This window comes from Heptranchias perlo, chromosome 4 (genome assembly GCF_035084215.1).
Source record: "Heptranchias perlo isolate sHepPer1 chromosome 4, sHepPer1.hap1, whole genome shotgun sequence".
In the NCBI taxonomy this organism is placed as follows: Eukaryota; Metazoa; Chordata; class Chondrichthyes; order Hexanchiformes; family Hexanchidae; genus Heptranchias; species Heptranchias perlo.
Genome location: NC_090328.1, coordinates 32,730,025 through 32,741,661, shown reverse-complemented (window position 1 = coordinate 32,741,661; position 11,637 = coordinate 32,730,025). Strand labels below are relative to the sequence as shown.

The 11,637-nt window shown below is 39.4% G+C and overlaps 1 protein-coding gene across 1 annotated transcript; it reads left to right on the top strand.

The window, feature by feature from the left end:
* The first annotated feature begins 888 nt into the window (after positions 1–888).
* tmem174 (transmembrane protein 174) lies at positions 889–11,058 on the top strand. The gene is made up of 2 exons (XM_067982731.1): positions 889–1,581; positions 8,273–11,058. Exons 1-2 carry the CDS (start codon positions 911–913, stop codon positions 8,394–8,396), a joined length of 795 nt encoding a protein of 264 aa, XP_067838832.1. The 5' UTR covers positions 889–910; the 3' UTR covers positions 8,397–11,058.
* The last annotated feature ends 579 nt before the right edge of the window (positions 11,059–11,637 follow it).

Here is an 11,637-nt window from a genome sequence, read left to right as displayed (position 1 = left end):
TTGTATCCCTCGGTATCTCTAATGTGGTTAATTTATTGGGCTATTTAACCCAGACATTTTAAAAACCAGTAGTTGCAGATAATTTGGTTTCAAAGCCCACAATTTTCTCTTTGTTTGTAATGAATTGTTTCAAGCAAAACCATCTAAAGCTCCTGCTCCTTGAAGTGTGGTTTCTGTGCTAATCTGATTTTACAAACTATTTACCTATAATTATTCGCAATGCACAATAAGACAATCAAATTGGTAATTTGCAGTTTAATTTGCATTATTGAATGTTACATTCCATTGGATGAAATTTATTATTGGCAGTAAATAATCATTCGAGAATGTGGGAAATGCTACTGGCTTGACAATAACTATATGTGTGGTTTTGGCACAGGATCCCCTTTGCTGTAGTCAAAACTAGCTGAAAATCAATTTTAATTTAAAATGACATTTTTAAAAAACATTTTTGTTGAACTGTGCTTTCCGTGAGTGGATAATAGCTGACTCCAGTTGTTGCTTCAGGTATCCGAAGCAGTATCTGTGACGGGTTTGGTGTATAACTTGCCTACATAACCATCTGCGTAATTGAAAGTTGAGCTTGGATACCCAAATCCTTTGAAACACAGGGAGCTTTAGTGTGGAGTTGTGCAGTTGTGTGAGTTTTATTGGCAGTAAGACCTCACTACAGGTACATAAAGGGAAAGGATGTGCTGCTGCAGACCTTTTAGATTTAATGCCTCATTAAATGCTTTAGTCATCAAAATGGAAAATGCAAAGAACACACAATCCAGTTCTGCAACTTCCAAGAATTTTAATATTCTGACATCAATTATTAACTTGCAACAAAGTGCTGTTTTTTTGTAATTAGACTGAACTTTAAACGCTATATACTGCTCCAACTGACTTAGCAATTCCCTTTTCTTCCATGGAGTGGTCGTATGACACTTGTGCAATGGAAATGGAGCAACGCAGCAGCAATGTGGAAGATTTCTCTGTTAATGTATTTTCTGTGACTCCCTGTCAGCCTAGGGCCCCTGGAGTCCAGGTGTCAGATGGCGACAAGGCTGGGGCTACCCTACTATTCTCTGGTGTCTTTTTGGTGCTAGTGGGCATAACTTTCACAGTAATGGGCTGGATTAAATATTATGGTACTAGTGATTTAGAATGGACACAGTTGCTAGGACCTATTCTACTTTCTGTGGGAGTCACTTTTGTTCTGATTGCTGTCTGCAAGTTCCGAATGTTAACTTGCAAAACCTGCAAGCAGATTAATGAGAGTGCAGCGGAGACCGAGCAGACTCCTTGTGGACAGTCGTTCGTTTTTACTGGGATTAATCAACCTATAACTTTCCACGGAGCTACTGTTGTTCAGTATATTCCTCCTCCATATGCATCTCCTGCCCAGGATGGCATTGCCATGAACACGACCTGCTTGCCATCACTGAACAACTCCCAGAGCGTTAATCCACCTAATGGTGCTACGGGGACAACCCCATGCCCTCCTCAGTACTATACCATCTACCCTCTGGATAGCACAGCTTTTACAGGAGATGAGAATTGCCCGCCTTACCAAGGACCAGAGAATGAAATAATCAGGTATGTTCTATATAACATTGTTTACATTTTACCTCCAATAAAAGTCTTTGAAATTTCATGAAATAATGCTGAAAGAGAACCAACATGATACACAGAGCAAAATTATTTGAAAATTAATTTTAAACTAGAGATTAGTTGAGCTACTTTTCCTTATAGCATGTTTATTAGTGGTGGCTTATTTCTGAACCCAGGACAACTTTCCAAGGTATACCATGAGCTACAACAGCCAGGAAACCCTGGTACAGAAATGCAACAAAAGCAATTCCATTTTTTATCTTGTCATCAGAAAGCTTTGAAGATAAAACAGCTACTATTAAGGCATCTTAATTATTCAACAGCAGAGGAAGTACAAAGTATAGCAGTTTCTATTATCTGTGATTGTGGTACCTTCATATCTTTTTTTATTTGTATTAATGCATGTTAATGGTGCACCCATCTGGTGCATGCACCAATTAGCCTGTAGATATTGAGTTGGATAGACAAGGAGGAAAGATAAATCAATATATTTAGTTGTTCAACACAGCCTTTTTCCAAGAGTACACAGCGTTAATGTGAGCTTACACCACACATGTCGGTGTACAAGCCAATTAAAATATTTTTCTTTTTGACAATGTCATTTGCATATTTTATTTAGATAAGTGCAGAATTTATCATTGTTCTGAGCATCACCAATACAATGCATGTGTTTGGCACTTTTGAGCTATTCATTCTTTGTTAAACATGGGATACATTCTGTATTCTCTTGAGAATCCTTTACTTACTGATTGAGATTGAAAGACCAATAAAATATAATATCTATATAATTATTAAAAATCTTGTATATGGCATATACTCACTGCCTACAAACCTTATTTCTTGTGTCAAATTTTTAAGTGGACATTGAAAATCCGTATGTAAACATTTATAATAGCAAAGTCTTATCTAAACATTGTAAACACTGCTGAACCAATCAAATCAAAAAGCTTTTTTGAAAAAAATAATCTGTCATATTTTTCTTAGAAAGGGAAATTTCTAAAGTCTTGGGCTTGAATGTGATATTTTTGCCCAGAGCAGTGACTGTTAATTCAAGGCAAATCCTACAGTCTAACCAGTCTACCAGTATGGTAATTTGGATTTTGCCTGTGTTTCCTAAACTAATTTAAAAAAAAATTATATTTCTATAACATTAGGTTCAGTTTATAAGATGATAACTCTCAAGGCAGCAGGCAGCATTATTATAACAAACCAGCAGCCTAAAATTAGTCTCAGCAATATTGCTGATTAGCTTTTCTGCTCATTATGTATAATCTCAAACTGTTACTGGATTAGCAATCCAGAGAATGCAAGATCAAATCCGACCACGACAGTTTGAGAATTCAGTTTGAAAAAAAGGGAAGTAAAAAGCTGGCATCAGTATAAAAGTGACTATGAAGCTATCAGATTGTCATAAAAACCACCTGGTTCACTAATGTCCTTACCTGGCCTGGCCTATATGTGACTCTAGGCCCACACAAATGTGGTTGACTCTTAATTGCCCACTGAAGTGGCCTAGTAAGCCACTCAGTTGTATCAAACCGCTACCATCGGTTCAAGAAGCTTGCCCACCACCACTTCCTCAGGGCAATTAGGGATGGGCAATAAATGCTGGTCTTGCCACGACACCCAGAGACTGAATTAAAAAAAACACTGCATGCCATTGTGAGAAAATCGGTCCTTACAATGCATGAGGAGCCAGGTGTCATTCCATTCATCCATCAGGGGGCTTAGTTAAGACAGAAGTGTGGGAGCCTTCAAAGGGTAGGAGTTCAACTAAGGAGAATAATTTTGATTGACATGCCAAACAAGGTTATGAGCATTAGAGGTGATGTCGCCTGGGGGGAGAGAACTCCTACACAAGAATTTTCCTTGGCTCCAGACACAAATCCGCCAATATGGCTGCTATGCCCAATTAGGAGAGATGTAAGAGTCTGCCAGCCAATGGAAAGTGAAGCTTACCTGGGGATCCAGGCCCGGAACATGGCCTGGGTCCCCAAAGATTTCAAAAATGTGTAAGTTATTTTGAGGCCCCTTATAAAGGGTAGTCTCCACTGCATTTTGTGGCTGCCCCGACTGGCAGGCACCCAAGATGCACCCCTGATGCGAGTGCCTACCCAACTGTTAAGATGAGGAAACCTCCCCCTGATTCTGGGGTCAGTCGGCGCTTCATGGAATCATAGCGAACCATAGAAAGGTTACAGCACGGAAGGAGGCCATTCGGCCCATCGAGTCTGCACCAGATCTATGCAAGAGCAATCCAGCTAGTCATACTCCCCTGCCCTATCTCTGTAGCCTTGCAATTTTTTTCCCTTCAAGTACTTATCCAGTTCCCTTTTGAAGGCCATGATTGAATCTGCCTCCACCACCTCCTTAGGCAGTGCATTCCAGATCCTAAACAAAGTTTATCCTCATGTCACCTTTGGTTCTTTGGCCAATCACCTTAAATCTATGTCCTCTGGTTCTTGACCCTTCTGCCAATGGGAACAGTTTCTCTCTATCTACTCTGTCTAGACCCCTCATTATTTTGAATACCTCTATCAAATCTCCTCGCAACCGTCTCTGTTCCAAGGAGAACAACCCCAGCTTCTCCAGTCTATCCATGTAACTACGATCCCTCATCCCTGGAATGATTCTAGTAAATCTCTTCTACACACTCTCTGAGGCCTTCATATCTTTCCTAAAGTGCAGTGCCCAGAACTGGACACAATACTCCAGTTGTGGCCGAACCAGTGTTTTATAAAGGTTCATTATGACTTGCATGCTTTTGTACTCTATGCCTCTATTTATAAAGCCCAGGATCCCGTATGCTTTTTTAACCGCTTTCTCAACCTGCCCTGCCACCTTCAATGATTTGTGTACATATATCCCCAGATCTCTCTGTTCCTGTATCCATTTTAGAGTTGTGCCCTCTAGTTTATTTTGCCTCTCCTCTGTCTTCCTACTGAAATGTATCACTTTGCATTTTTCTATGTTAAATTTCATCAGCCACGTGTCCGCCCATGCCACCAGCCTGTCTATATCCTCTTGAAGTCTATCACTTTCCTCCTCACTGTTTACTAACCTTCCAAGTTTTGTGTCATCTGCAAATTTTGAAATTGTGCCCTGTACACCCAAGTCCAAGTCATTAATATATATCAAGAAAAGCAGTGGTCCCAGCACCGACCCCTGGAGAACACCACTGTATACCTTCCTCTAGTCCGAAAAACAACCGTTCACCACTACTCTCTGTTTCCTGTTACTTAGCTAGTTTTGTATCCATGTTGCTACTGCCCCTTTATTCCATGGGCTGCAATCTTGATGATAAGCCTACCATGCAGCACTTCATCAACGCCTTTTGAAAGTCCATATACACATCAACTGCATTGCCCTCATCTACCCTCTTTATTACCTCATCAAAAAACTCTATCAGGTTTGTTAAACACAATTTGCCTTTAACAAATCTGTGCTGGCTTTCCCTAATCAATCCACACTCGTCCAAGTGACTGTTAATTCTGTCCCGGATTATCATTTCTAAAAGTTTCCCCTCCACTGAGGTTAAACTGATTGGCCTATAGTTGCTGAGTTTATCCTTACACCCTTTTTTGAACAAGGGTGTAACATTTGTAATTCTCCAGTCCTCTGGCACCACCCCCGTATCTACGGATGTTTGGAAGATTATGGCCAGTACCTCCGCAATTTCCATCCTTACTTCCCTCAGTAACCTAGGATGCATCGCATCCGGACTGGGTGACTTATCTACTTTAAGTACAGCTAGCCTTTCTAGTACCTCTCATTTATCAATTTTTAGCCCATCCAGTATCTCAATTATACCTTCCTTTACTGAGACTCTGGCAGCATCTTTTTCCTTGGTAAAGACAGATGAAAAGTACTCATTTAGTGACTTGGCCATCTCCTCTGCCTCCATGAGTAGATCTCCTTTTTAGTCCCTAATCGGCCCCACCACTCCTTTTACTACCCGTTTACTGTTCACATGCTTGTAGAAGACTTTTGGATTCCCTTTTATGTTGGCTGCCAGTCTATTCTCATACTCTCTCTTTGCCCCTCTTATTTCCTTTACCACTTCCCCTCTGAACTTCCTATATTCTGCCTGGCTCTCACTTGTGTTATCAACCTGACATCTGTCATACGTCCCTTTTATCCGTTTCATCTTACTCACTACCTATTTTGTCGTTCAGGGAGCTCTGGCTTTAGTTGCCCTACCTGGCCTCGTGGGAATGTGCCTAGACTGTACCCGAACCACCTCCTCCTTAAAGGCTGCCCACTGTTCAATTACAGTTTTGCCTGCCAATCTTTGATTCCAATTTACCCGGGCGATATATACCACTTACACTGGGATATTGCCCCACCAGATTTTCGGGGCCAGAGTGTGAGCTGTGTTCTAACAGGCAGCAATGGGAACTTACATTGTATTTTGAAAGGCTGAACCAGTTTAGCTTTAAAAAGCTTAGCTAGAAAAATGAACCTAGATTTCCAGAGATACAAAGTTGCTTCTTGATTAATTTTCATAATTGAGGACGATAAGGAAATTGTTCTCAGTGTGAAACAGTATCCTGTTTATTCATGTATTTTATATAGAATAAACCAGCTGTTGGCTTGAATCTGTGTCCATATCACTAGAATGTATTTCAGTCCATCTTCTGTAAAGGGAAGAGAATACACGTGGGGGCAGACACGATAGGGCTGATGTTAACCCAGCCAGCCCTGCGGGGCCTTAAATTTGCGTCTGGGGGCGCCCTGTACCGTTCCAGCCCCCCATCATTTTAACTGACCAATTTCTGACTGACTGGCGCCTGCCTCTGGCAAGTGGGGGGTCCTAATTAAAAGGTCAAAGTCTTGCTCTGATTGATATCATACCTGCCCCACTGCATTTGATCTCCTAATTGAGGATGCCTCACCCAATTTTGGATCCACCAGCAAAACCCAGTGGGATTGGTGTCTGAGAGTTCCTGAAGCTGTATAAAAAGGGGCTCTCAGCTGCAGCTCACTAGATCACAGGATCTTTTACTGTCTGGATTGTCAGGAGTCTTTCCAGCTGCCAGATTTTGTCCTCCAACTTTAGTTGAATGACAAAGGGAAAAGGAAAATTTGCAGGGCTTGTGGGGAAAGATCAGGGGAGCGGGACTAATTAGATAACTCTTTCAAAGAGCGCCCACGAGCACAATGGGCCGAATGGCCTCCTTCTGTACGGTATGATTCTACGAAAAGTTTTTGAAATTTGTCCTCTTGTTTTTCAAAGTTATTTGAAGAAAAGCTAATGAGCAGAAAGTTGAAGAAACTGAAGAAAAATATTGCATTAGTACAGTTAACCGAAAGGCACTGATGTATTGTGGGATATTAAGTACACTGCGCATGTTCAGGCTGCACAATCCAAGTACAGCTCATAGAATTGGAGTTCTGGGTAAAACTCCAAGCCCAGTTTTTTTTTAGAAGCGGTTGAGGCCTTCAACTGAAAACATTAATGAAGGCATCAAAAGACACAAATGCCAACTCAGTGGATAAATTTGATAATGTTATTGTGAAATATGTAATACTTGATTTTTAAAATTTTTATTTAAACCATTATTTTGGACATTAGAATTTTCTGTTGCTGAGGAGTAACAAAAATAGTACCTGAAAGAAGTTTTCAGAAAATATTTTGAGAAAACTTTGGGAACCTGGCGACCAGATTGCAAAACCTGGGAACCAGATTTCACAATCAGAGTGACAGGTTTACAAATGCAATACCTATGATAAATGTGGGTTTAGGAATTTATAATGGACAAAAAAAATGTGGCAAAAACATAACAACAGGAAGTCAACTGGCACAGACAGGAAGTGCATATAGATGTAAGGTTTCTAGTAAATTATAGATAGAAATAATATAAAATCAAAGTACTACAGAAAAATAAGGTCAGATTTTAAAAAAGCAACTGCATTATGCCTGCACATCCTGGTCCAATTATCCCGTGCCCTTTAACCTCACTTTACCTGAAGCCTACACTTGGTCCTTACTTCCTTTAATTGCTGGACAGCTAACAGGACAAAGGGAGGCATAGGTGATTCTTCTGTCCACTTCCCCTGACCCCTCCCACCCCCCCCACCCCATTCATGGGCGGCGGGAGGAGGTACTTCCATGTTCACTTGGAAATCCTGCAGGATACTCCAGCAATGCAGCTAGCCGTACGTATGCCTGCAGGAAGGAGATGTTGGTGCTGTTCTGTGCTACATGTGGGCCCCACTAAGAGGGATGCCATGGGAAATTGATTAGCATATAATATATAAAAAGGCCAATCATTTACAGTCCTTACCAAATAAGGGACAGTCATGGAATTCAATCCCCCAAAGCACAAGCAAAAATCCCAGCATACCATTTAATAAAAATGGAATTTGACTTATTCAGTCACAGTATATTAGTGACCCTGATGTTATCCGCTACAGACACAAAAAACCCTATTGTTATAAAGCAGCATAATCTCTAATTCATCATGAGCAATGACACAGAAAATGTGCTGGTATTCATTAAGTTTCTTATGCTATTTACCTCAGTAATGTCCTTCCAATGTTTAAGGTGGATAGTTCCGTTTGACCTTTCCTGCAAAATTATTACAAAGTGAAAACCTTATAATTAGTTGAATACTAAAACTGTGTTGAATATTTTTGAGTCTATTCATGTAATATTGGTAATATGTCTCCACAGGACAGAGGAAAATCAAGATGATTCACAAGCCATGTTAACAGTTGATGAAGTTCCTGATAGTATTTCACCACCTTCATATGATGAAATCTTCCCCGTAGAAAGTGAGGAAACTACAGAACATTAGCTCTGCTGAGTTTATCAAGCTACAATATGTGACTCAAACATGATCATGGTCATTCTTCCCCTCACTTGAACTTTATCACCATTCCATCTTTCTATTCATTGTTACTCAGTGTTTTGACATATTGCTAACTGCAAAGATGCAAAGAGAGGTGATTGTTTTAAAAACACATAACACGGAGTAATGGACAAATTTCCTCATGAGCTATTTTGTCATTGTGGGCTATATTTTGCTCTTTTCACAAATTAATTGACTTTACGTTATTGAAAATAAGAAATTCAAATCCAAATACCAGATGTGCACCATTTTGCTTCCACAATTTCTGAAGCAATCTGAATTCATTTGCTTGAATGAAAGGAAGACAGCCAATCAGGACCCAGCTATAATAATTCTGCTTTTGTGATTCTCAAGCATCTAAATCAGTAAATAACTGACATAAATGGCAAATATTTTGTTCATAAAGTTATGCAATACACAAAGCTTAGTCAAAATGAGTCAGTGAAGTCGTTATGAATTCTGTTTTACAGACTGACACATGGAGGTCATGTTAGGTAGTGTGATTGAAATCTGTAGTGAATTGATTGGGCTGGGACCTGTCCACAAAACACCCACAACTCAGCAGTTATGGATTTAGATATCCCTCTTATTCATTGACTCCAGCTGACTTCCCCAAACCAACTCTCAGTGGCATCTCTGGTCCAATCCAATTCCCACTGACAACTCCAACTTATCTAGACCATTTAAACTTTGATGCTTTGCCCTTTCTTTGTGAAACTAACTCACAGGTATGACTGTGAGTAACATACACTAATCTTTGTACTTATTCTACCCTAAGCAAAACGGCACAGGTTTTTGTCTCGACTGCCCTGTAACAAGGACTTAACAACCCTTTACAAGCAGTTTTTTTTGTTACCTTCTCAAAACATATTTAAACACAGGGGATATTGTAGCAATAAAAATAGAAGAAAATTCTGTTACTGCTTTCTGCCAGTGACGTTCATCTGTTAACTCACATCTACTTTTTGTTAAACATTACCCAAAGAAGATAATGTACACCCTAATAGTGGGTCACAGGTCATGATTCATGTTACTAACAACTGATAATTCTAATACACTTTTTTTCTAAATTATATATATAATTAGAAACTATATAAACATATTTATGAAATTGTAATTATTTGTGAAAGAAAATTTTTGTCTCATAACTCAATCATAACTTAATCCATCAGTCTAAATATCACCATGTATCAACAACACTGAGCATTCTCAGCCATCGTCCCCACCGAGATCCACATTTAATACAAACATAAACCCTAAATGGAATAAAACTGTACATGGGGTAAACACCAATATGAGGGCTTCACTAATGGTAATAAATTGCTCCAACTCCTGGCGTAGCCTCTGGTGTCGCTGAACCTCTCAGGATCTTGGGGCAACACTATTCACGCTGTTTTGTATTGAGTGTCAACAAAAAAATTGCTACAGCTGGGACAACTGAGGGAAGGAATACATGCCCAGCAGTTTATTCACACATAGCATTGCCCCAGCAGAGCACGTCAGGAGAAGTGATTCAGTCAACATGAGCTTCACTGTTTTCTGAAAATGTGAGTATTGGGGCAATGCCTCAGACCAAGGATTGACCATAGGATAGTCTGCATTGGTGAGCTCTAGGATGAGACCTAAAGACTGAGATTGGCCATCATGCAGTATGGTTGCCTAGTGGTTATGGAACTGGACTAGCAATCCAAAGATTGAGTTCAAACCATGGCAAGTTAGGATCAGATCAGCCATGATCTTATTGAATGGCGGAGCAGGCTCGAAGGCCCGATTGACCTACTCCTGCTCCTATTTCTTATGTTCTTATGTTCTTAACTCATTAGTAAATAGCTGTTTTTCATGAAAGGAATTTACATTTTTGGTAACTCACTGTGCACTGATGAAAGAACCTGCTTTGGACTTAAACATTGCCTTAAACTGTCGCCTCACTTTTCATGTTGTGACCAGTTATTTATAGCAGCAATGCTTTGAAGAATATATGTTTTGACTTTATTTCTTTCTTTTAATATTTAATGTTTCTGTGCTATTTGTAAAAGGCTAAAGATCTTATTCACTCCCATTTACAAAATATGCAGAGAGTCCTCTGATCAGAAATCTTAATATGTGGGACCTTGTTGTGTGCAAATTGGCTGCCATGTTTCCCTACATTACTACAGTGACTACACTTCATAAAGTACTTCATTGGCTGTGAAGCATTTTGCGACGTCCTGAGGTCGTGAAAGGTGCTATATAAAATCTTTCTTTTTCTTTTGTGCTGTGGGAAAGGTAAAGAAGGAAAGTAGTTCTATTACAGGTGGGCTACATGGAAATTATCGCTTTGACTGGGTTTGGATGGGTTTGTTTGGGCCTACTGGCCTTTTCCCATCTCCAAAATTTACTTTGAAAAAATTCTTGAGATACTTCTGAAAAGTCAGAGGGAAGATATTTTAGGATAACTCAGGGAGCTGCAAGTGTAACAGAATGGACAAGATGTGGAATAGTGAAGAATAGTGAAGAAACTCGCAAAAATCACTGGACACAGAAGTTATTTCAAGGTTTCTGCAAATCTGACTACAAACCTGTATGAAGAATTGTTGCTTCAATAAATGTTTGTTTTTTCTTTATACAATTCAATCTTCTGTATGTTTCTGTCAATAATAATAAGGATATCAGGTCGCCAAGCTGCAGAAAACTGCCTTTGCCGTAAGATTATACAAGTATTTAGAATATAGGGGTTAAATCAGACATGTTTTAGGAAATCTGCTGGCAAACTTGTGCTACACGTATTGGCATTATCATGGAGATCTCTATTAATGTGGCAAACATTTCCCTGATGACCATAAAACACATGTTTGCTGTTCCCCTCCACATGAAAATTAGACAGAACTGATAAATGACCGGACACGTTTCTGTAATTCACCCAAATGTCTACCCCTTATGTTGTATAACGTTTGCAGGTATTTTGATTATTCTGTTCATGACACTTATCCTCCTCTATAAAATAATATTTAGACTACACAGGCTGAAAGGATCATTGATAATGGAAAACAATGGATGTGTGATATCAGAGTTACATTACAGGAAAATAATCTGAATTTTCTAACGTAAAAATGTAAAGATTCTAAGACTACAATTTTCAATAAACATAGCAGATAATGTACTTTGCAATAAGCTGATATTGAAACATTGAACCATAGAATCATAGAAA

Coding starts and splice junctions, on each gene's coding strand:
- tmem174 (XM_067982731.1), top strand. CDS start 911: ATGGAGTGGTCGTATGACACTTGTGCAATGGAAATGGAGCAACGCAGC. Junction 1,582..8,272: donor CCAGAGAATGAAATAATCAG/GTATGTTCTATA, acceptor ATGTCTCCACAG/GACAGAGGAAAATCAAGATG.